This window comes from Chiloscyllium plagiosum, unplaced genomic scaffold (assembly GCF_037043375.1).
Source record: "Chiloscyllium plagiosum isolate Xiang-an unplaced genomic scaffold, Cpla_swu_hap1 HiC_scaffold_10, whole genome shotgun sequence".
NCBI classification, from domain to species: Eukaryota; Metazoa; Chordata; class Chondrichthyes; order Orectolobiformes; family Hemiscylliidae; genus Chiloscyllium; species Chiloscyllium plagiosum.
The window spans coordinates 85,576,688-85,601,605 of record NW_028270148.1 but is presented as its reverse complement, the minus strand read 5'-3'; the positions used below and the strand labels follow the sequence as shown (position 1 = coordinate 85,601,605).

Here is a 24,918-nt window from a genome sequence, read left to right as displayed (position 1 = left end):
AGTCAGACATTAAAAAGGTGAATTACATGACTTCTTTCAAGGCAGAAATGTCTCTGGATAATGGCATTTGCTTTTAATAATGTTCAGAACCATAGCAAAGTTAAACCCTTATTGTACAAAGGGTAATGCTACAAACAGCTTCATCACCTCCCTTAAAAGCTGATCACAACCCAACTCTGAAGTTATGACAGAAATTGATACTTCAACATAAGCGAAGGTACAGCTGTACTCTGAACACTGCAGCGCTGCAGGTCAGGCAGCATCCAAGGAGCAGGAAAAATCAACATTTTAGACATGGCACCTTTCAACCTCAGTGCTATACATCAACCACTGGTCAAAAGACTGGGTGCAATCAACCAGTAAAAAAGGTCCCTCCTGTTCAACATCATGAATAAAGAACACTATTTGTCTATACTGATGCTGCACTGCAAGAGTCTTACCCATTCCTGTGTTGTTTCCAGTCAGCAACTCAGTACACAAATCACAAGGACTGAAAAGTTTTACAGTGCTCATATCAATCGCCCATTGCAACACTGAAGATTTACTAAATTAAAAAAGTGCAATTCAACAGAAAACTTCACTGCATACTAGCAAATTCCAAATAGTTTAAAAACTAGCATCAATTCTCAGAATAACATACCTTGTTAAAAAGATTATAGCAATATAGTCTTGTTTGCTAAAAACAATACAATTCCCAAATTGCTTCGTACACTAACTTACACTGATAACCAACGGAAAGCCTTCTGCAAGCAACTAGAGAGGTAAAGAAGTTGATCTATTTTTGAAGTCATTGGCCAAGGCACAACACCTTTCTGCTCTCCAAGTTGTATTTATGATATTACAACATCTGCCTGAACCAGAACAGGCACTGAAGGCCTCCACCTAACAGCTCATCTAACAATGCAATATCCTTTCAATACTATAGTAATCTAACCCTGTACCCAAGTCCCTAGTATGGCATGAAAGCACAGTACTTAACCAGGTAAAAACCTCTACTTAGTTATACTCAACCATACAATGCAAAAATGTACATTTACTAACAAGTTTAAAGTTACAGCAACTATGCATACTGAAAACAAGTTGCATATTTCATTTCTGTAAAAGCCAATAAGCGGAAAAATGTCCTGAGGCAAAGTTGTGATCTAAGCAACAGCATTATGGCATCATACTTGAGCAAAGAATCATAAACAATTATTCCTTGGCTTGAATTTTGCATTGAGAACTCTGGTGATGAATTCACCATTAAGGAATAAGTCAGATTACTTTGCATTCATTGCATTGTTCAAAAGTTAAGACTGGAAATTCTGAGATTGCTACGTCACTTTGCCTCCACAAAGATGGACTTGGCACAGATATTAAATAAAAGGGTACAAAGTTGTGTGTTTACCCAATAGTTAACTTTGGGATATCTGGTCGGCATGGACGGGTTGGACCAAAGGGTCTGTTTCCATGCTGCACATCTCTCGGACTCTAAGTGCAAGTTTTTTAAAAAATCTTAATTGCCAAAGAGTCTTGGAGTGTAGTGGCCACCACTTGGTAAAAAAGTCTGACTTCAAGTCCTCTTTCAGGATTTCATGCCAGTGATGCATCAGAATGTGCCAAAACAGGTTTATTTTGAAAAAGTAAATTGCCAAGTGACCTCTGACCCTAAAAATGATTTTACAAGAATAGAATTGAATTACTGCACAAGGTTTTTTTTAAAAAAACTCTTCCACAGCTACATTCTTTGACCCACCTTCTATATCACACTGCACACAATTTAAATCAAAAACTTGTACTCCATGATTTACAGATATACAACTTAGTGAGGATTGGACAGCTGATGGGTGAACAGCTCTGCAGTTGCTTACCCTGCTTATATGATGCAGATCCTGAAGAGAGTGAAAGTGAATCATATGCAACTAGTTGCTGCAAACAGGCTCACAAAATGAGAAGACAGTTGTTAGCATATTGAATAGGAAGTGCTCGTCCTCAATGCTGTCCTCAAATTCTGAACCAATCCATATAGTAGTCAAATGTTTTTATGACTATTCTAACATTCCCAATTTGATGACCAAACACCTTCCAGTTCTGAAAACTAAGACGACTTGATTGCAAGCTCCAGTAGCAGATAAATTTTGTTCAAATTGTCAGTCAGCTCACCAATGTGAACTTTATGAACTCTCAGAATCCTCCCTTCCACAAATGGTCTTTTGAGTGTCTCAGGATTCAGACACTGTTCATGAACTAAATGAAATTGACAATTTACTGCAATAACCAGTTTTACATGAAAGATGAACTGCCAACTCAGGATGAGCATTTTCTATAGTTAGCAAGAGGATTAAGTGCAAGTGGCTTTCCTCTCGTCCAAACTGAAATTTCTTGTTTTAGAAATGCATTCCACATTATTCAGGAGCTCCAACATGAAGCTCAGGGATGCAACATGCAGGGAACCTTTTAAAAAGTTTTTGAAACACAAATTTGAACAGGTTTATCTCAAGAGAAGGATGAGGGGTAACCTTTAAAATCATGAAGAGCTTTCAGAGAATAGACACAAAGTACTTCCACTTGTGGGAAACAAACATTGCTGGTCATTCATACAAGATAATCAGTAAATCAAATAGGAAATTCAGAATGAACACATTGCCTATGAGGGAGACAGACACAGAGAGTTAAAGGGTGAAGAATGGGTGAAAGATTGAGTGAAGCACAAAATTTGCATGGTCGACTTGCTGAAACCCTCAACCATGTTTATTACTTCTGGACTCTACTCTCCATACTATCTTGACTGGTCTCAGAATCATAGCCATGTACAGCATGGAAACAAACCCTTTGGATGGACCAACTCATCTATGCCAACCAGATATCCTAAATTAATCTAGTCCCAATTGCCAGAATTTGACCCATATCCCTTTAAACCCTTCGTTTTCACATACCCACCAGATACCTTTAAATATTATAATTGTACCTGGTTCCACAACTCCCTGAAGGGCTTATGCCAGAAAATCAATTCTCCTGTTCCTCAATGCTGCCTGACCTGCTGTGCCTCCCCAGCACCATACTTTTTGACATTGACACCCAGCATCTGCAGTCCTCACTTTCTCTGGCAGACCATTCCATACAAGCATCATCATCTTCCCCTTAGATCTCAAATCTTTCCCGTCTCACTTTAACCTATGCCCTGTAGTTCAGGACTCCCGCACCCCAAGAAAAAGAGCTAATCAATTTACCCTATCAATGCCCCTCATGATTTTATAAACTTCGACAAAGTCATGCCTCAGCCTCCAACACTCCAGGGAAAACAGCCCTCACCTAATTCAGTCTCTCCCAATAGCTCAAACCTTCCAACCCCAGCAACATGCTTGTAAATCTTTTCTGAACCCTTTCAAGTTTAATATCCTTCTTGCAACTGAGAGATCAGAGTTGAACATAGTATTCCAAAAGTGGCTTAATCAATGTCATCTACAGCAGCAACATGACCTCCCAACTCCTACACTCTGACCAATAAAGACAAGCATATCAACTGCCACCTTCACTACCCTGTCTACCAGTGACTTCACTTTCAAGGAACTATGTAACAGCACTCAAAGGTCTCTTTGTTCAACAATACTCCTCAGGACCTTACTATTAAAAAGATGTACCTCAGATTTACCTAGATTAAAATCCATCTGCCACTCAGTCCATTGGCCCATAGGGGCAGTACGGTGGCACAGAGGTTAGCACTACTGCCTCACAGCGCCAGAGACCTGGGTTCAATTCCCACCTCAGGCGACTGACTGTGTGGAGTTTGCACATTCGCCCCATGTTTGCGTGGGTTTCCTCCGGGTGCTCCGGTTTCCTCCCACAGTCCAAAAATGTGCACGTTAGGTGAATTGGCCATGCTAAATTGCCCATAGTGTTATGGGCAGGGGTGAATGTAGGGGAATGGGTCTGGGTGGGTTGTGCTTCAGCGGGTCGGTGTGGACTTGTTGGGCCAAAGGGTCTGTTTCCACACTAAGTAATCTAATCTGACACTCCTCAGTCCATTGACCCATCTGATCAAGGTCCTGATGTAATTAGAGATAACCTGCTTCAGTGCACAACACCAATTTTGTCGTCATCTGGAAACTTACTAACCATACCTTCCACATTCACATCCAAATCATTTTATATAAATGATAAAAAGCAATGGACCTAACACAGATCCTGCGGGGGGGGGGGGGGGGGGGGGTGAAGGAAGGAAGTGGACAGGTGTTGCACCTTCTGCAGTAGCGATAGGTGCCGTGAATCTATGGGGGTGTGGAGATTATTGTTGGGAGTGACAGAATGGAGCAGGCTGCGTCAGAGGGAATGGTCCCTGTGGAAAACTGACAAGGAAGGGGAGTGAAATGTGGCCTATGGTGGTGGCATCTTGTTGGAGGTGGTTAATATTCTCCGGATGAGGATGCTGGTGGGATGGTAGGCAAGGACAACGGAGCCCCTATCACTGTTGCGGGAAGGAAGGGAGAGGGTGCAGGTGGAAGTGCAAATAGGTCGGACCCAGTCGAGAGCCTTGTCGACAAAGATGCTGGGGATCCCTCGCTGAGGAAGGTTGACATTTTGGAGGCTTCCTGTCAAAATTGTCATCGGAACAAATGCTATGGTGACGGAAGAACTGGGGAAATGAAAGAGTTTTTACTGGAAGCAGGGTGAGAAAATGTACAGTTCAGCTAACTGTAGGAGTCTGTGGGTTTATAGCATATATTGGTAGCCAGTCTATCCCCCGAATTGGAAACAGATGTCAAGCGAAGGGCGGAGTCAGAGATAGATCAGGTGAAGATAAGAGTATGGTGAAAATTGGAAGCAAAAATCGATAAAACTTTTCCAATTCTGGATGAGAGGGAGACAACACCGATGGTATTATCGATATACCGGAGAAAGAGTTGTGGATGTGGGCTGAAATTAGACTGTACTAAGGAATGTTCCACGTACCCCAAAGACAGGCTCACCTGCATACCCATGGTCACTCCTCTGACCTGAAGGAAAATGAGTTAAAAGTTGCTCAAGGGGAGGATAAGCTCATGCAGATGGAGGAGACTGGTGGTGGATGGAGACAGTTCAGGAAGCAGAGAGTCCTGAGACCATCCTTGTGGGTGAAGGACATGTAAAGGGATTGCATGTCCGTAGTTTAAAAAAGAAAACAGCTGCAGCCCGCAAACTGGAAATTCTGAAACTGGCATAAAGTGCAAGTGTGCGCCGCTCAAAAAACAAAATGATCCTGAGCTGCCTGTTGCCTGCCACTTTAACAAACCATGTACCCTGGCCAACATCGGTCTCAGGCTTGTTGCATTGCTCCAGCGAAGCTCATATGCTGGAAGAGCAGCACCTCATTTTCTGCCTGGAGACCCTGCAGCCTTCCAGACTCAATATGAAGTTCATTAACTTTTGGGGCCTGAGTTGTCCCATGTCCTTACCCTCCGCTCCCCACAGGTAAGCCTTATCACAGTTTGCTATTACACACTACCCACTGTTAGCCATAGTCCCTATTAACAGAGATTCACCCTCCTTGCCAGATTATCTACTCCTCTATCTGTCCAACTGCTCTTTTTTGGGCTCCATCCCCATCTATAGTGGACTCCTTATTTCCTCCTTGATCCTAGCTTATAAACGAACCATCCTAGCTACCATCGGTTCTGAAAGAGACACTTGACCAGAAATGTTAACTGATTCTCTCCACAGATGCTGTCAGACCTGCTGAGCATTTCCAGCAGTTTATATTTTTAGCTCTGATTTACAGCATCCAGTTCTTTTGGTTTTTGTTGAGAAATTTTCATCCTAATTTGTGAATACTTTTCACAATTTCTTCCCAACTTACAACCCTCTGACTGCAACTAATTCTGGCCTCTTTATTAAACCAATTCACCATTGACGAGACAATGCAGACACTACAATGCATAAATAGACACTGCGCAACAATCACCAGACAGGAATGTTCCTTCCCAGTTGGGGAACACTTCCGTGGTCAAGAACATTCAGCTTCCAATCTTCAGGTAAGCACCCTCCAAGCGACCTTTGAGATACACAGCGCAGAATCATCGAACAGAAATGGATAGTCAAGTTCAGTACCCACGAAGATGGCCTCAACTGAGGTTGGTTCATGTCATGCTAAATGACCCCACCACACTTCTGTAAAATATTCCTTCCTGTCCTGTTTTAACACCATCATCTTGATAAGTTATGATCTCTCTACCTTAATTTGTACAGTTTTTGATTACTTATTACTTTGGTTAGACGCTCAGCATGTGACTCTTCATACCTATCACGTTATTAGAGTTATTTGGTTTGTCTCCAGCAATATATATTTTAATGGTCTGTGCCTCATTTAATTGGATTTAGGTCATCCCTTGACTTGTTATTCACCTATTGACACATTACTCTCACCATCGAGCCTGCAGAGACTTAATAGACATCCCACTCACACCATTTTGCATAATCTTTTGAATGCTCTGCCTATAAATCCTGTAATTGTGCTTCTCTCTCCTCACCTGAGAAAAGAGCAGTGCTCCAAAAGCTTGTGATTTTAAGTAAACCCAATGGACTACAACCTGGTGTTAATTCACCATTAACAATGTCTTCAGCTGCCTATGTCCCAGGCTCCGGAATACGACAATTTTGAATTCACTGACCTCTTATGATGTCCCTTAAAACCTCTTTGTAATGACAAATCTTATTCAATAAAACTCCTGGAGGTTTGAGCATGTTTAGCACTCTATGCAAGTGCAAATAATTGTCACAGGAACAATGTGCTCACTTTTGGATCCAAAGCATTATTCTAAAATATTCCAAATCATTACTGCATAAGCTATTGGGTTGTGTCATTTTGCAAAAAAAGGGGGCAAAATAGCAAAACTCAGGTGGAATTTAAATATTGGCATGAACCTTGTAACTCCCTTATCAATATCAGCCTGTAGTGTGAACAATGGTGAATAATTTACTTAACCCAAGCTATGATTGGTTTGTATTTCAACTTTAAATTTGAGATAAAGTAAAATGCATTATGAGCACCACTTTATTCTCAACGAAAATGAATCCACATCATTCAACACTAGAAATGTGTCTAGAATTTTTTTAAAATTGTACTTTCAAAGACCCGATTGTTCAGTTTTCCAATCCAAAAACTCAATCACAGAACATTTAGCAATACTTAGAGGAAGGAAAACACCATAGTGTTAGGAATATCTAAACTAAAAACAGAAAATGTTGGCAATACTATGAAGTGAGTGCACTAAGGATAATGGAACCTGAAAGTTGTTTTAATTCATCTTGTACGCACTGCCATGGCTTTCCAGTGAAGGGAAAGAATTAAGATAGCGAATGGAATGCCAACCAAGCAGGCTGTCTTGGATGCCTCTATTACTCAAGTTACTCTTATTCAGTTAAGTGAGCAGTATTCCATTGCACACCTGACCTGTGCTTTTTTGACACTGAACTGTTTTTGAAGAGTCAGTTGATGAGATCCCATCTTCTGGCCTATTCGCCTAGCCACGGTGATATATGGTTACTCCAGATAAATTTCTGGTTAGTTGCAGCCTATAGGATGTTGATGGTAGGCCATTAGCAGTGACAATACCTCAATTTATCAAGGGTTCACAATTACAATTTCATGTTGCTGCCTGGCACTTATATGGCATGAATGTAATCTACCACTTATCCAGGGTCTGAACATTGACCAAATATTCTATAGGAGAAAGTGAAGAAGGCAGATGCTGGAGATCAGAATGAAAAAGTGTGACGCTGGAGAAGCACAGCCCGAGGATTAGGACAGTCAACGTTTTGAGCATGAGATGCTGCCTGACCGGCTGTGCTTTTCCAGTATCACTTTTCAGTCAAATTTTCTAAACGTAGGAATGGATAGCATTATTTACAATAGTTATAGAGTCAGTCAGAGATATAGAGCACAGAAACAGACTCTTCGGTCCACCTCATCCATGCCGACCAAATATCCCAAATTGATCTAGTCCTATTTCCCAACATTTGGCCCAGTCCCTCTAAACCTTCCCATTCATATTCCCATCCAGATGCCTTCTAAATATTGCAATTATATCAGCCTCTAACTTTTTCCAGCAGTTCATTCAATACACTCACCATCTTCTGCATGAAAACGTTGCCGCTTACATCCCTTGTGTATCTTTCCCCTCTTACCTTAAACAGAATATAACAGCACAGTACAGGACCTTCGGCCCTTGATGTTGCGCCGATCTGTGTAGCCAGTCTGAAACCCTTTCAGTTACACTATTCCATTTTCATCCGTATGTTTATCTAATGACCATTTAAATGCTTTTCAGGTTGGCGAATCTACTATTATTGCAGACAGTGCACCCCACCCTCTTAGTACTGAGCAAAGAAACTACCTCTGACATCTGTCCAAGATCACTCAATTTGAAGCTATGCCCCCTTGTGCTAGCCATCACCAAGGATGAAAGGCTCTCTTCCTTGAATAAGCTCCACATTTCAATTGTGCCCATCCCCTGCAGTTTCCACCCCCTTGCTGCATATCCTAAAGGAGAAAGTGAGGTCTACAGATGCTGGAGATCAGAGCTGGAAATGTGTTGCTGGAAAAGCGCAGGTCAGGCAGCATCCAGGGAACAGGAGAATCGACGTTTCGGGCATAAGCCCTTCTTCAGGCCTGAAGAAGGGCTTATGCCCGAAACGTCGATTCTCCTGTTCCCTGGATGCTGCCTGACCTGCTGCGCTTTTCCAGCAACACATTTCCAGCTCTGCATATCCTAAATCTTGCCTAATTGCATCGTAATTGCCTTTCTACCAGCCATAACTCTTGCCTTGCAGTGTATACCTATCTCTTTCCATCACTAAAGTAAACATAACTGAATTGTGGTCACTATCACCAAGGGCGGCACATTGGCACAGTAGTTAGCACTGCTGCCTCACAGCGCCAGAGACCCGGGTTCAATTCCCGCCTCAGACGACTGACTGTGTGGAGTTTGCACATTCTCCCCGTGTCTGCGTGGGTTTCCTCCGGGTGCTCCGGTTTCCACCCACACTCCAAAGATGTTCAGGTCAGGTGAATTGGCCATGCTAAATTGCCTGTAGTGTTAGGTAAAGGGGTAAATGTAGGGGAATGGGTGGATTACGCTTCGGCGGGTCGGTGTGGACTTGTTGGGCCGAAGGGCCTGTTTCCACACTAAGTAATCTAATCTAAGACTCAAAATTTAACATCTGGCTGGGCTCATTACCCTGTACCAAATATAATATGGCCTTGCCCCTTGCTGGCCTGACTACATACTGTGACAGGAAACCATCCTGCACACATTGGACAAAAACTGCCCCATCTAAAGAACACAAACTATAGTATTTCCAGTCAATATTTGGAAAGTTAAGTCCCCGATAACTGCCATCACACTTGCTCCATCTGTGCAACTATTCGTAGGCCTATAGAAAATTCCCAGTGTGATCTCTCCTTTCCCATTTCTAACCTCAGCCCATACTACCACAGTAGATGAATCCTCAAACATCCTTTCTGCAACTGTAATACTGACCTTGACTAACGATGCCAACTGTCCCCCCGCCTACTTTTTACAATCTTCTGTTCTTCCCGAAACATCTAAATCCCAGAACCTGCAACAACCAATCCTGTTCCCGCTCTACCAATACCTCCGAAATGGCTACAACATCGAAATTCCAGGTACCAACCCATGCTGCAAGTTCACGCATCTTATCCCGGATGCTCCTAACATTGAAGTAGACACACTTCAAACCAAACTCTTCCTTGCCGGTGCCCCCTTGCAAACTTGAAACCTTATTCACGACCTCACGACTCAAGCTCTGTACATTCGAAGTACAATTTGGGTTTCCATCCACCCTGCTGAATTAGTTTGAACCCACCTCAGAGAGAGCGCCAAAGATGTACAGCATCTAAAGACCATTCGGTCCAACTTGTCCATGCCGACCAGATATCCCAACCCAACGTAGTCCCACCTAGCACCTGGCCCATATCCTTCCAAAACCTTCTCGTTCATATACCCATCCAGATGCCTTTTAAATGATGCCATCCACTTCATCTAGCATCTCATTCCATACACGTACTACACTCTGCATGAAAAAGGTTGCCCTTTGGTGTCTTTTAAATCTTTCCCCCCCTCACCCTAAACCTATGCCCTTTAGTTCTGGACTCCCCCACCCCAGGGAAGAGACTATTTATCCCATCCATGCCACTCACGATTTTATAAACCTCAATAAGGTCACCCCTCAGTCTCCGACTCTCCAGGAGAAACAGCCCTAGCCTGTTCAACCTCTCCCTCCAACCCTGGCAAAATCCTTTTTTGTCTTTTCTGAACCCTTTCAAGTTTCACAACATCCTTCCAACAGGAAGGAGACCAGAATTGCATGAATATTCCATAAATGGCCTAACCAATATCCTGTACAGCCGCAACATGACCTCCCAATCCCTGTACTCAATACTCTGACCAATAAAGGAAAGCATAACAAATGCCTTCTTCACTATCGTATCTACCTGCAACTCCACTTTCAAGGACCTATAAACCAGCACTCCAAGGTGTCTGTTTAGCAACACTCCCTAGGACCTTACCGTTAAGTGTATAAGCCTTAAGATTTTCTTTCCCAAAATGCAGCAGCGCGCATATATCTAAATTAAACTCCATCTGCCACTTCTCAGCCCATTGGCCCATCTGATCAAGATCTGTTGTAACGAGGTAACCTTCTTTGCTGTCCATTACACCCCCAATTTTGGTGTCATCTGCAAACTTACTAACCATACCTCATGCGCACATCCAAATCGTTGATATAAATAACAAAGTAGTGGATCCAGCACCGATCCTTGTAGCACTCCACTGGTCACAATTCTCCATTCTGAAAAACAACCCTCCACCACCCTACCTTTGAGCCAGTTCTATAGCCAAATGGCTAGTTCTCCCTCCATCCCATGAGATCTAACCTTGCTAGCCAGTCTCCCATGGGGAACCACTTTGAACGCCTTACTGAAGTCCATATAGACCACGTCCACCGCTGTGCCCTCAATCCTCTTTGTTACTTCTTCAAAAAACAATCAAGTTTTCCCATGCACAAAGCCATGTTGACTATCCCGAATCAGTCCTTGCCTTTCCAAATACATGTACGTCCTGTCGGAGGATTCCCTCCAACAACTTGCCCACCACTGACATTAGGCTCACCAGTCTATAGCTCCCTGGCTTGTCCTCACCACCCTTCTTAAACAGTGGCACCACATTAGCCAACCTCCAGTCTTCCAGCACCTCACCTGTGACTATGGATGGCACAAATATCTCAGTAAGAGGCCCAGCAATCATTTCTTTAGTTTCCCAGAGTTCTAGGGTACATCTGATCAGATCCTGGGGATTTATCCATTTTTATGCGTTTCAAGACATCCAGCACTTTCTCCTCTGTAATATAGACAGTTTGCAAGATGTCACCATCTATCTCCCTACATTTCGCATCTTCCAAGCCCTATTCTACAGTAAACACTGATGCAAAATATTCATTTATTATCTCCCCCATCTCCTGCAGCTCCACACAAAGGCTGCCTTGCTGATCTTTGAGGAGCCCTATTCTCTCCCTAGTTACCCTTTTGTCCTTAATGTATTTGTAAAAACCCTTTGGATTCTCCTTAACCCTATTTGCCAAAGCTATCTCATGTCTCCTTTTTGTGCTCCTGATTTCCCTCTGAAGTATACTCCTACTGCCATTATACTCTAAGGATTCACTTGATCTATCCTGTCTATACCTGACATATGCTTCCTTTTTCTTAACCAAACCTTCAATTTCTTTAATCATCCAGCATTCCCTGCACCTAACAGCGTTTCCTTTCACCCTAACACGAATATACTTTCTCTGGATTCTCATTATCTCATTTCTGAAGGCTTCCCATTTTCCAGCCATCCCTTTACCTGCGAACATCTGCCCCCAAACAGCTTTTGAAAGTTTTGGCTAATACCATCAAAATTCACCTACCTCCAACTTAGAACTTCAACTTTTTGGTTGGTCTAACCTTTTCCATCACTGTTTTAAAGCTAATAGAATTATGGTCGCTGGCCCCAAAGTGCTCCCCACTGACCTCAGTCACCTGCCCAAGAGTAGGTCAGGTTTTGCACCTTCTCTTGTATGTACATCCACATACTGAATCAGAAAATTTTCTTGTACACTTAAATTCCTCTCCATCTAAACCCTTAACACTATGGCAGTACCAGTCAACGTTTGGAAAGTTAAAATCCACTACCATAACCATCCTATTATTCTTACAGATAATAGATCTCCTTATAAATCTGTTTCTCAATTTCCCTCTGATTTCTAGGGGGTCTAAAATACAATCCCAATAAGGTGATCATCTCTCATTTCTCCATTCAACCCAAATAACTTCCCTGGATGTCTTTTCAGGAATATCCTCCCTCATTACAGCTGTAAGGCTATCCCTTATCAAAAACACCACTCTCCCTCCTCTCTTGCCTCCTTTTCTGTCCTTCCTGTAGCATTTGTATCCTGGAACATTAAGCTGCCAATCCTGTCCATCCCTGAGCTGTGTTTCTGTATTGCTATGATATCCCAGTTGGCTTCCTTGTTGGCTTCTTGCATTTAAATAATTTATCAATCCTACCTTCTTTTCTGCTTTGTCCTTGTTTGACTCTTCTCTTTTCAACTGCACCAGGCTCTTTCCTCACTGTCTCCCTGGGTCCCACCACTTTTCCAAAGTTCCAAAACAATACAACAGCATACAAAACAGTAATTGCTGCTCCAGGAATTTGAAGAAATCGCATCCAACACCTAAAGTCTCTCAATAAAAAGGAGCAGCCTCAGCCATTTTTCCCATCCTCCATCTTAATTACCCAGAATCCTTTTGAAGAGCATTTATCTAAATTAAACTCCATCTGCAACTCCTCAGCACATTGGCTAATATGATCAAGATCCTGCTGTATTCAGAGATGACCATTCAATAGTTATGCTCTAGTTTTAGATTTTTGCATAACACAGGAATTGTTGGCAGAAACAGGCAGTGAAAAATGGAGGAGGATGAAGTGGAAGTCATCTGTCAAATTGAAGTTATACATCTATAGAAATTGAACTATTCAGATTTAGCCCACCAGAGTGGTTTTACTTGCGGGCACACATCTGTGTGCTCCAGTTTCCTCACAGTCCAAAGATGTGCAGGATTGGTATGCTCAATTGCCCATCATGCCCAGGAATGTGCAAATTGGGCAGATTAGCCATTTTGACGGTCAGAGTGAATTCTACAGGTCAACTGGCCTGCATCCACACAGTACGGACTCTATAATTGACTTGAAGCACACAGCTTAAATCACCTAAATTGCATTTAGTCAGAAAGTTATATTATAATTGCATCTCGATTGCAAAGCATCGCACAGCATTTCGCAGACAAAATGCTTTTGCATTTGGTTAGCATTATACTGTCAAACATAGCAAACAAATTCACGTACAGACAATTCACGAGGCCTAATAAACAAGGTGACAACGACCAGCTCATCCATTTTAGCGATAAGGTGAGTGGTAAATAGTGGACAAGTCACATGATACGCCTGCTCCTCTTCAAAGCAACTCACAGGATCACTCATGAGAAGGGGTAGGGACAGCACCTTAGCCAAATCACTGGAACTGTCACCAATATTTTGAACCCACAACCATCTGACCCAAAGATAAGGCCAACAATAGCCCTCACTGAGGTACGACGAGGCCCGCCAGAGCAGAGAAATTGACCACTGAAACCATTTATTGACTAAAACTGATTTCAACGACAGAGTTTTCAGCCCATCCCGCCTCAAGATGACCAAGCAGCAGCCGAACACGCCTCGCTCTCTCCCGGAGTTTGTTTTTTCCTAATCAGCCAGCGCCAGGGGCAGTTCCTGGTTTGGTACCGGCCGGGCTCCACGCAGACACTTGGCAGCAGGCCCGATGCCCGGTTAAAGCGAGCGGAAGGCAGCAGAGATTGAATGACCAGCAGCTCCAGAGCAGGTTGGAGCTGCTGAGCCGCTTGGGCAGTGGGGTGACAGGGCCAGACTCACCCGCATAGCTCCGGGTAAACACGAACATCGTCAGCCTGCGCACCGCTCCACACACAACAAACGGCAAGGAGCAACCACTTCACCGCTCGGAGAGACCCAAACGGCACTACACGGGCCATCATTTCCACCCGTTAACAGAGACTCCCACCGGACAATACTAACGAGGCCTGCTCCTGCAACGGGTACCCTGTGGCCCCCGTCACATGACTCAGTGAAGCCGGGTAAACCCCACCTCCGAGATCACAAGACTCAGCGGGGCCAGGTTAGCCCCACCTCCTGATCACGTGACTCAGGGGGGCCGGGTTAGCCCCACCTCCTAGTCACATCACGCGCCGATGCCGGATGAGCCTCTCCTCCTAGTCACATGATTCGGCGAGGCCGTGCTCGCCCTTCCTCCTATTCACGTGACTCTTCGAGTCTGGGTTCAGCCCTATCGTCGTCACATCGTTCAGAGAGGCTGAGTTCTGCCCCATCCTAGTCACATGACAATGAGGCTGGGCTTGGCCACGCCTCAGGCACGACGAAGTTACGCATGTGATCCGGCGGGCGGCAGGCGTTACTGAAGGTTCGGCTACATTACTGGAAATCACGACTTTCGTCGTTGTCACGTATCGCCTATAAGTTTATTGAGGTTTTGAGATGAGTGACTGTTGTGTATTTGTGTAGCTATGGAGGATTGGCACGTAGACACTAATCATATGACAACATCGGGCCTTTGTGGGAGCTTTCTCTCTTTAGCCTTACTGCTTCCTGAGTGAACGCCACCATTACTAAGGTTCAAAGTTAAAAATCACACAACACCAGGTTATAGTCCAACAGGTTTAATTGGAAGCACACTAGCTTTCAGAGCGACGGTCCTTCATCAGGTGATAGTGTAGGGCTCAATTCTAACACACAGAATTTATAGCAAAAATTTGCAGTGTGATGTAACTGAAATTATACATTGAAGAATTGATTGTATGTTAAGCCTTTCATCTGTTAGAATACAGTGATAGTTTCACTTCTTTCATGTGTAAATCACAAAACCCTTTTTTTAAAGTTGCATTCTCGGGTTAACTGTTAACAATGGTGATAGCTAGACAATATGTTGAAGGTGTTAGCTCCCTGTGTTCTCTGTCTATGACCTGATGTTTAGATTGATTCCAATCTAAAAAGTGAAATAACAGAGTTTTACATAAATTCATACAGTTTTTGAGCTCAGAGTTCAACATGAATCTATGTGGTTTTTGAGCAAAGTGCAATGTAACTTTGTACCAAAAAAATTCACCACACACAATATATATGTGTGCATGTGGGTCTTTGTCTGTCTGTGTGTGTGTCTGTCTGGGGTGGGGGTTGTGAGTGTGAGAAAGTGTGTGTGTGTGTGTAGTGAGTGCAGAGTGTCTTAAGTCTGTGAAGGGGTGCATGTGTGGGAGTCTGTGTGTCTATAAGGGTGTGTGTATCTGTGTCCGTGTGCATGTGAGAGTGTGTGTGTGTAGTGTAATGGTGATCACCTGTAATGTTACATCACACTGCAAATTTTTGCTATATATTCTGTGTTACGATCGAGCCCTCCACAATCACCTGATGAAGGAGCGTCGCTCCGAAAGCTAGTGTGCCTCCAATTAAACCTGTTGGACTATAACCTGGTGTTGTGTGATTTTTAACTTTGTACACCCGAGTCCAACACCGGCATCTCTGAATCATGATTACTAAGGTTCAGTTGTTTAACACTTCAGGCTTCTGATCCTTGCTGGGATTTAATTGTAACTGAACTGTCAATTATTCAGGTTATAAGGCTCAGCAGTGGATGTTCTGATGCAGTAATGGTGTCCTGACATCTGGGCCAGATATCCAAATCCCGTATGCCCCATAATATAACTGAACAAGCTAATTAAAATAGCTATAAATCTTGAATTGTTTAAATGTGTAAGTGTGTTTTTTATGGAAGTTGTAACCACTTATGTTATCTGTTGGAGGCTGAAGAAAGGGTTTAAGGTTTGAGGGGTGTAGGTATGAGGGTGTTCAGGATTATTTACTTACATGAGATTTGTAATTTAATATTATTCATTTTGAACATTGATTTGGTCATCTAAAAACAATAATCTATAGGTCAATTAATCTCCATTTAGAAAATTCTGGACTAATAAACAGTACAGATTTGATAAAGTCAAAAGTAAAATACTGTAGATGGAGAGAATTTGTACTAAACAAAATCTTGGATATACTCAGTCAACCTGGAAGTATCTGTGGAGAAAATTTATTAAAAGCAAATTTGACTAACTGGATTTTGTGCTCTGAGTTAATATAATAGTCTGAGGTTAACATAGTTGATGTGTGTAAGGATTTTCAAAAGATATTGATGAAGTACCATATAATAGACAGAGTCTTAGAGATGGACAGCATGGAAACAGACCCATTCGGTCCAACCCGTCTACGCCGACCAGATATCCCAACCCAATCTAGTCCCACCTGCCAGCACCTGGCCCATATCCCTCCAAACCCTTCTTATTCATAAACCCATCCAAATGCCTCTTAAATATTGCAATTGTACCAGCCTCCATCACTTCCTCTGGCAGCTCATTCCATACACGTACCACTCTCTGTGGGAAAAGGTTGCCCCGTAGGTCTCTTTTATATCTTTCCCCTCTCACCCTAAACCTATGCCCTCTAGTTCTGGACTCCCTGACCCCAGGGAAAAGACTTTGCCTATTTATCCTATCCATGCCCCTCATAATTTTGTAAACCTCTATAAGGTCACCCCTCAGCCTCCAACGCTCCAGCCTGTTCAGCCACTTCCCATAGCTCAAATCCTCCAACCCTGGCAACATCCTTGTAAATCTCTTCTGAACCCTTTCAAGTTTCACAACATCTTTTTGATAGGAAGGAGACCAGAATTGCACACAATATTCTAACAGTCGTCTAACCAATGTTCTGTACAGCCGCAACATGACCTCCCAATCCCTGTACTCAATACTCTGACCAATAAAGGAAAGCATAACAAATGTCGTCTTCACTATCGTATCTACCTGCAACTCCACTTTCAAGGAGCTATGAACCTGCACTCCAAGGTCTGTTTGTTCAGCAACACTCCCTAGGACCTTACCATTAAGTGTCAAAGTCCTGCTAAGATTTGCTTTCCCAAAATGCAGCATTTACCTGAATTAAGCTCCATCTGCCACTTCTCAGCCCATTGGCCCATCTGGTCAAGATCCTGTTGTAATCTGAGGTATCCTTCTTCGCTGTCCACTACATTCCAATTTTGGTGTCATCTGCAAACTTACTAACTGTACCTCTTATGCTCGCATCCAAATCATTTACGTAAATGACAAAATGTAGAGGGCCCAGCACCGATCCTTGTGGCACTCCACTGGTCACAGGCCTCCAGTCTGAAAAACAACCCTCTGTCTTCTGCCTTTGAGCCAGTTCTGTATCCAAATGGCTAGTTCTCCCTGTATTCCATGAGATCTAACCTTGCTAACCACTCTCCCATGGGGAACCTTGTCGACGCCTTACTGAAGTCCATATAGATCACATCTACTGTTCTGCCCTCATCAATCCTCTTTGTTACTTCTTCAAAAAACTCAATCAAGTTTGTAAGACATGATTTCCCACGCACAAAACCATTGACTATCCCTAATCAGTCCTTGCCTTTCAAATACATGTAACATGCTGTCCCTCAGGATTCCCTCCAACAACTTGCCCACCACCGACGTCAGGCTCACTGGTCTATAGTTCCCTGGTTTGCCAACCTCCAGTTTTCCGGCACCTCACCTGTGACTATCGATGATACAAATATCTCAGCAAGAGGCCCAGCAGTCACTTCCCTAGCTTCCCACAGAGTTCTAGGGAAAACCTGATCAGGTCCTGGAGATTTATCCACCTTGATGCGTTTCAAGACATCCAGCACTTCCTCCTCTGTACTATGGGCATTTTGCAAGATGTCACCATCTATTTCCCTACAGTCTATATCTTCCATATCCTTTTCCACAGTAAATACTGATGCAAAATACTCATTTAATATCTTCCCCATTTTCTGCTGCTCCACACAAAGGCCGCCTTGCTGATCTTTGAGAGGCCCTATTCTCTCTCTAGTTACCCTTTTGTCCTTAATGTATTTGTAAAAACTCCTTGGATTCTCCTTAATTCTATTTGCCAAAGCTATCTCATGTTCCCTTTTTGCTCTCCTGATTTCCCTCTTAAGTATACTCCTATTTCCTTTATACTCATCCAAGGATTCACTTGATCTATCCTGTCTATACCTGACATATGCTTCCTTCTTTTTCTTAATCAAACCATACACGCCGTGACATCGAACAATTCTTCCGTCGCCTCCGCCTCCGAGCTTACTTTCACAATCAGGACTCCCGCCCACCTTCCGAGGACCCCTTCGCCCACCTCCAACACACTACATCCACCTGGACACCCCGCGCTGGCCTATTACCTGCCCTCGACCTCTTCATTTCCAACTGCCGCCGGGACATTAACCGCCTCAACCTGTCGACCCCCCTCCCCCACTCCAACCTCTCACCCTCACAACGCGCAGCCCTCCAATCCCTCTGCTCCAATCCTGACCTCACCATCAAGCCAGCGGACAAAGGGGGCGCAGTGGTAGTCTGGCGCACTGACCTCTACATCGCTGAAGCCAAACGCCAACTCGAGGACATCTCTTCCTACCGCCCCCTTGACCATGACCCCACCCCCCATCACCAAACCATCATCTCCCAGACCATACACAACCTCATCACCTCAGGAGATCTCCCACCCACAGCTTCCAACCTCATAGTCCGGGAACCCCGCACTGCCCGGTTCTACCTCCTTCCCAAGATCCACAAGCCTGACCACCCTGGCCGACCCATTGTCTCAGCATGCTCCTGCCCCACTGAACTCATCTCTACCTACCTCGACACTGTCCTATCCCCCCTAGTCCAGGAACTCCCCACATACGTTCGAGACACCACCCACGCCCTCCACCTCCTCCAAGACTTCCGTTTCCCCGGCCCCCAACGCCTCATCTTCACCATGGATATCCAATCCCTCTACACCTCCATCCGCCATGACCAGGGCCTCCAAGCCCTCCGTTTTTTCCTCTCCAGACGTTCCCAACAGTACCCCTCCACCGACACTCTCATTCGTTTGGCCGAACTGGTCCTCACCCTTAACAATTTCTCCTTTGAATCCTCCCATTTCCTCCAGACCAAAGGGGTAGCCATGGGCACACGTATGGGCCCCAGCGATGCCTGTCTCTTTGTTGGCTACGTAGAGCAGTTGATCTTCCGTAATTACACCGGCACCACTCCCCACCTCTTCCTCCGCTACATTGATGACTGCATTGGCGCCACCTCGTGCTCCCGCGAGGAGGTTGAGCAATTCATCAACTTCACCAACACATTCCACCCTGACCTTAAATTTACCTGGACCATCTCTGACACCTCCCTCCCCTTCCTGGACCTCTCCATCTCCATCAGTGACGACCGACTTGACACTGACATTTTCTACAAACCCACCGACTCCCACAGCTACCTGGATTACACCTCTTACCACCCTACCTCTTGCAAAAATGCCATCCCGTATTCCCAATTCCTCCGCCTCCGCCGTATCTGCTCCCAGGAGGAGCGGTTCCACCATAGAACACACCAGATGGCCTCCTTCTTTAGAGACCGCAATTTCCCTTCCCACGTGGTTAAAGATGCCCTCCAATGCATCTCATCCACATCCCGCACCTCCGCCCTCAGACCCAACCCCTCCAACCGCAACAAGGACAGAACGCCCCTGGTGCTCACCTTCCACCCTACCAACCTTCGCATAAACCAAATCATCCGCCGACATTTCCGCCACCTCCAAACAGACCCCACCACCAGGGATATATTTCCCTCCCCACCCCTCTCCGCCTTCCGCAAAGACCGTTCCCTCCGTGACTACCTGGTCAGGTCCACGCCCCCCTACGACCCACCCTCCCATCCTGGCACCTTCCCCTGCCACCGCAGGAACTGTAAAACCTGTGCCCACACCTCCTCCCTCACCTCCATCCAAGGCCCTAAAGGAGCCTTCCACATCCATCAAAGTTTTACCTGCACATCCACTAATATCATCTATTGTATCCGTTGCTCCCGATGCGGTCTCCTCTACATTGGGGAGACTGGGCGCCTCTTAGCAGAGCGCTTTAGGGAACATCTCAGAGACACCCGCATCAATCAACCAAATCGCCCAGTGGCTCAACATTTCAACTCCCCCTCCCACTCTGCCGAGGACATGGAGGTGCTGGGCCTCCTCCACCGCCGCTCCCTCACCACCAGACGCCTGGAGGAAGAACGCCTCATCTTCCGCCTCGGAACACTTCAACCCCAGGGCATCAATGTGGATTTCAACAGTTTCCTCATTTCCCCTTCCCCCACCTTATCCTAGTTTCTAACCTCCAGCAACTCGACTTGTCCGGACTTGTCCGACCTGCCCAGCTCCTTTTCCACCTATCCACTCCACCCTCTCTTCCCTGACCTATCACCTTCATCTCCTTCCCCACTGACCTATTGTACTCTATGCTACTCTCTCCCCACCCCCACCCTCCTCTAGCTTATCTCTCTATGCTTCAGGCTCTCTGCCTTTATTCCTGATGAAGGGCTTTTGCCCGAAACGTCGATTTTGCCTGTCCTCGGATGCTGCCTGAATTGCTGTGCTCTTCCAGCACCACTAATCCAGAATCTGGTTTCCAGCATCTGCAGTCATTGTTTTTACCTCAATTTCTTTAGTCATCCAGCATTCATTATACCTACCCAGCCTTTCCTTTCGCCCTAACAGGAATATACTTGCTTTGGATTCTTGTTATCTCATTTCTGAAGGCTTCCCATTTTCCAGCCGTCCCTTTACCTGCAAACATCTGCACCAATCAGCTTTCAAATGTTCTTACCTAATACTGTCAAAATTGGCTTTCTTCAATTTAGAACTTCAACTTTTCGATCTGGTCTATCCTTTTCCATCATTATTTTAAATCTAATAGAATTATGGTCGCTGGCCCCAAAGTGCTCCCCCACTGACACTCAGTCACCTGCCCTGCCTTATTTCCCAAGAGGTAAAAACAATGACTGCAGATGCTGGAAACCAGATTCTGGATCAGTGGTGCTGAAAGAGCACAGCAATTCAGGCAGCATCCGAGGACAGGCAAAATCGACATTTCGGGCAAAAGCCCTTCATCAGGAATAAAGGCAGAGAGCCTGAAGCGTGGAGAGATAAGCTAGAGGAGGGTGGGGGTGGGGAGAGAGTGGCATAGAGTACAATAGGTCAGTGGGGAAGGAGATGAAGGTGATAGGTCAGGGAGGAGAGGGTGGAGTGGATAGGTGGAAAAGGAGCTGGGCAGGGCGGACAAGTCCGGACAGGTCAGGGGATCGAGTTGCTGGAGGTTAGAAGCTAGGATGAGGTGGGGGAAGGGGAAATGAGGAAACTGTTGAAATCCACATTGATGCCCTGGGGTTGAAGTGTTCCGAGGCGGAAGATGAGGCGTTCTTCCTCCAGGCGTCTGGTGGTGAGGGAGCGGCGGTGGAGGAGGCCCAGCACCTCCATATCCTCGGCAGAGTGGGAGGGGGAGTTGAAATGTTGAGCGCACCAATCAACCAAATCGCCCAGTGGCTCAACATTTCAACTCCCCCTCCCACTCTGCCGAGGATATGGAGGTGCTGGGCCTCCTCCACCGCCGCTCCCTCACCACCAGACGCCTGGAGGAAGAACACCTCATCTTCCGCCTCGGAACACTTCAACCCCAGGGCATCAATGTGGATTTCAACAGTTTCCTCATTTCCCCTTCCCCCACCTCATCCTAGCTTCTAACCTCCAGCAACTCGATCCCCTGACCTGTCCGGACTTGTCCGACCTGCCCAGCTCCTTTTCCACCTATCCACTCCACCCACTCCTCCCTGACCTATCACCTTCATCTCCTTCCCCACTGACCTATTGTACTCTATGCCACTCTCTCCCCACCCCCACCCTCCTCTAGCTTATCTCTCCACGCTTCAGGCTCTCTGCCTTTATTCCTGATGAAGGGCTTTTGCCCGAAACGTCGATTTTGCCTGTCCTCGGATGCTGCCTGAATTGCTGTGCTCTTCCAGCACCACTGATCCAGAATCTTATTTCCTGAGAGGTAGTCAGGTTTTGCACCTTCTCTCGTAAGTACATCCACATACTGAATCAGAAAATTGTCTTGTACACACTTAACAAATTCCTCTCCATCTAAACTTAACACTATGGCAGTCCCAGTCTATGTTTGGAAAGTTAAAATCCCCTACCATAAACACCCTATCTATCTTACAGATAGCTGAGATCTCCTTGCAAGTTTGTTTCTCAATTTTCCTCTGACTATTAGGGGGTCTATAATACAATCCCGATAAGGTTATCATCCCTTTCTTATTTCTCAGTTCCACCCAAATAACTTCCCTGGATGTATTTCAGGAATATCCTCCCTCAGCACAGCTGTAATGCCAGCCCTCATCAAAACCGCCACTCTCTTGCCTCCCTTTCTGTCATTCCTGTAGCATTTGTATCCGGAACCTTAAGCTGCCAGTCCTGTCCATCCCTGAGCCATGTTTCTGTAATCGCTATGATATCCCAGTCCCATGTTCCTAACAATGCCCTGAGTTCATCTGCCTTCCCTGTTAGGCCCCTTACATTGAAATAAATGCAGTTTAATTTATTAGTCCTACCTTGTCCCTGCCTGCCCTGACAGTTGACTCGCTTCTGTTCTCAACTGTACCAGTCTCAGATTGACCTCTTTCCTCACTATCTCCCTGGGTCCCACTCCCACATCTTACTAGTTTAAATCCTCCTGAGCAGCTCTAGCAAATCTCCCTGCCAGTATATTAATCCCCTTCCAATTTAGGTGCAATCCATCCTTCTTGTACAGGTCACTTCTACCCCAAAAGACATTCCAATGATCCAAAAATGTGAATCCTTCCCCCAAACACCAGCTCCTCAGCCATGCATTCATCTGCTCTATCCTCCTATTCCTGCCCTCACTAGTTCGTAGCACCGGGAGTAATCCAGATATTACTACTCTCGAGGACCTCCTTTTAAAGTTCTAAGTGAAATGAAGCTTATATGGACAGTGACAGTGTAATTGTGAATTGCCTAAGAGATAATAATCAAGTGACCATTCATTGAGCTCACAAATAGGAATACCTAGATAACAAACCAATGCAGATGCTGGAAATCTGAAACAGAAATTGCTGAAGAAATTCAGGTTTTGGCAGTAGCTGTCTCGAGAAAGCAGAGTCAGCAGTTTGGGTTCAGTGACCCATCATGAGAAGTGTGAAGGATCTGGATTGCAACGTTGACTCTGTTGTGATAGATTTACCCGAATCTGCTTCACACTGTCCCGATTCTAGAAAGTAGGGGCTCCTGGCTGTTATGACCTGGACATTTTCAAAAAAAGCCCGACATGATTGTGAAGTTTCATTTGTACCAGATTAGCTTATTGTTTTTAAAAATTCTCAAGGTCAAGGACCAGGCTCGCAGGAAAGTAGTCTGACACAGAACAAACAGCCAAGAGGCGAGTCTGCTAGAATATAAGTGTTTTATTCCCCGCAGTGTCACCACAACCAGTCTCGTACTTACAACGGGTCTGGCTTATACTCACTCTACATGTTACCAAAACTGGGAGCCGTCAGTTCTCGTAGAGCGGTTGCCAACAACCCACGCTCGGCGGTTAAACGTAACCCTGGAGCAGACTCTACCGAACTGGAGACTTCTCCAGCTGATATACCCTTTTCCAGATATAAACATTCATGTGAACAGCAGAGCAAGGCTAAAAAACACATTCCATTCTGGTTACATACAGATAAGAAGATTCACACGGGAAGGTGTATAACAAGATTCACACGGGACTAAGCGACACCTTCCATTTTCGGTTAGATTCACACATGTATTGGGACACAATTTTAACCCTTTCACCACATTCCACTGCTTGGCCCAATACATGTGTTGCATAATGATTCACACATGTATTGGGACATAATTTTACACCACATTCCACTGCTTGACCCAATACATGTGTTACATTATGCCCATATGTATTCTTTCTAACAAGCACCTACGTACACGCCAAATATACAAGCAAGTCAGGACATTACAGCATGTTAAAATCACCAGGACCGCTACCAGGATCGACAAGGGTGGGAACAGGAATGTCCCCGCAGTGGAGGACATACCACTCAATATGTCCCACCAATGATGAGCTGACTCCACGTCCACTACACGGGCAGCATGTACTACCTCCTGTCCATGTATAAAGGTAGACACCGTAACCTTGGTGACATTGGTTTGATGCTTTCGTAATATCTGCTTAAGCTCCTCGGATCGGTCCAATGCCCGCTTAAACCGATCCAGGGAAATGTTCCAGGGATTCCTCAGCACTTTCCACTGCACCTTGGTAAAGTGGCGAGCACTGCTATAAGTGGTCAACAAATAGGTGTGATTCTGCCAGTGCCACTGATAGACATTTGAGAGGCATCCCGAGAACGGTGCTGAGGGAAGCATAGGATGTGGATTATTGGTAGCCACACAGAGCGTGTGTGGCCCAATCTGCCACATCATGTCCCTTGGAGTCTCAACAGTCCATTCGCACAGGGCCGTTCCCTTAGTCAAGCAAGGGTCCCGATACCTGTCCATCAGTAGGCAAGTTTTCCCCTGATCAGTCTGTTCACAAGCGGACAGATCATAGGTAATATTGGTATCTGGGCTAAACCACTGTCCCCTTGTCTTCAGAAAATAATATCCAGAAGATGTAATCACTGGTAATACATAATATCGACAGACCGTAACAGTGTGGGTTACATTCATGGTAACAAAGTATCCGTTACACATAGTTGCGTTACACCATGTTCGCTCTGGATGGGTTATCATCCACAATTTCTCAGATACATTCCATAGTCCCCTCCACGCCTGTACATTGGGGGAT

At 45.1% G+C, this 24,918-nt stretch overlaps 1 protein-coding gene across 1 annotated transcript in view; it reads right to left on the bottom strand.

Annotated features, from left to right (window-relative positions):
* igf2r (insulin-like growth factor 2 receptor) overlaps positions 1–14,382 on the bottom strand; it is a 218,934-nt gene extending 204,552 nt beyond the window's left edge. Inside the window, exon 1 of the mRNA XM_043696288.2 lies at positions 14,001–14,382. Coding sequence (XP_043552223.2) covers positions 14,001–14,122 — 122 coding nt within the window. The 5' untranslated portion in view covers positions 14,123–14,382. The remainder of the gene's footprint in view (positions 1–14,000) is intronic.
* Between the last annotated feature and the right edge of the window lie 10,536 nt (positions 14,383–24,918).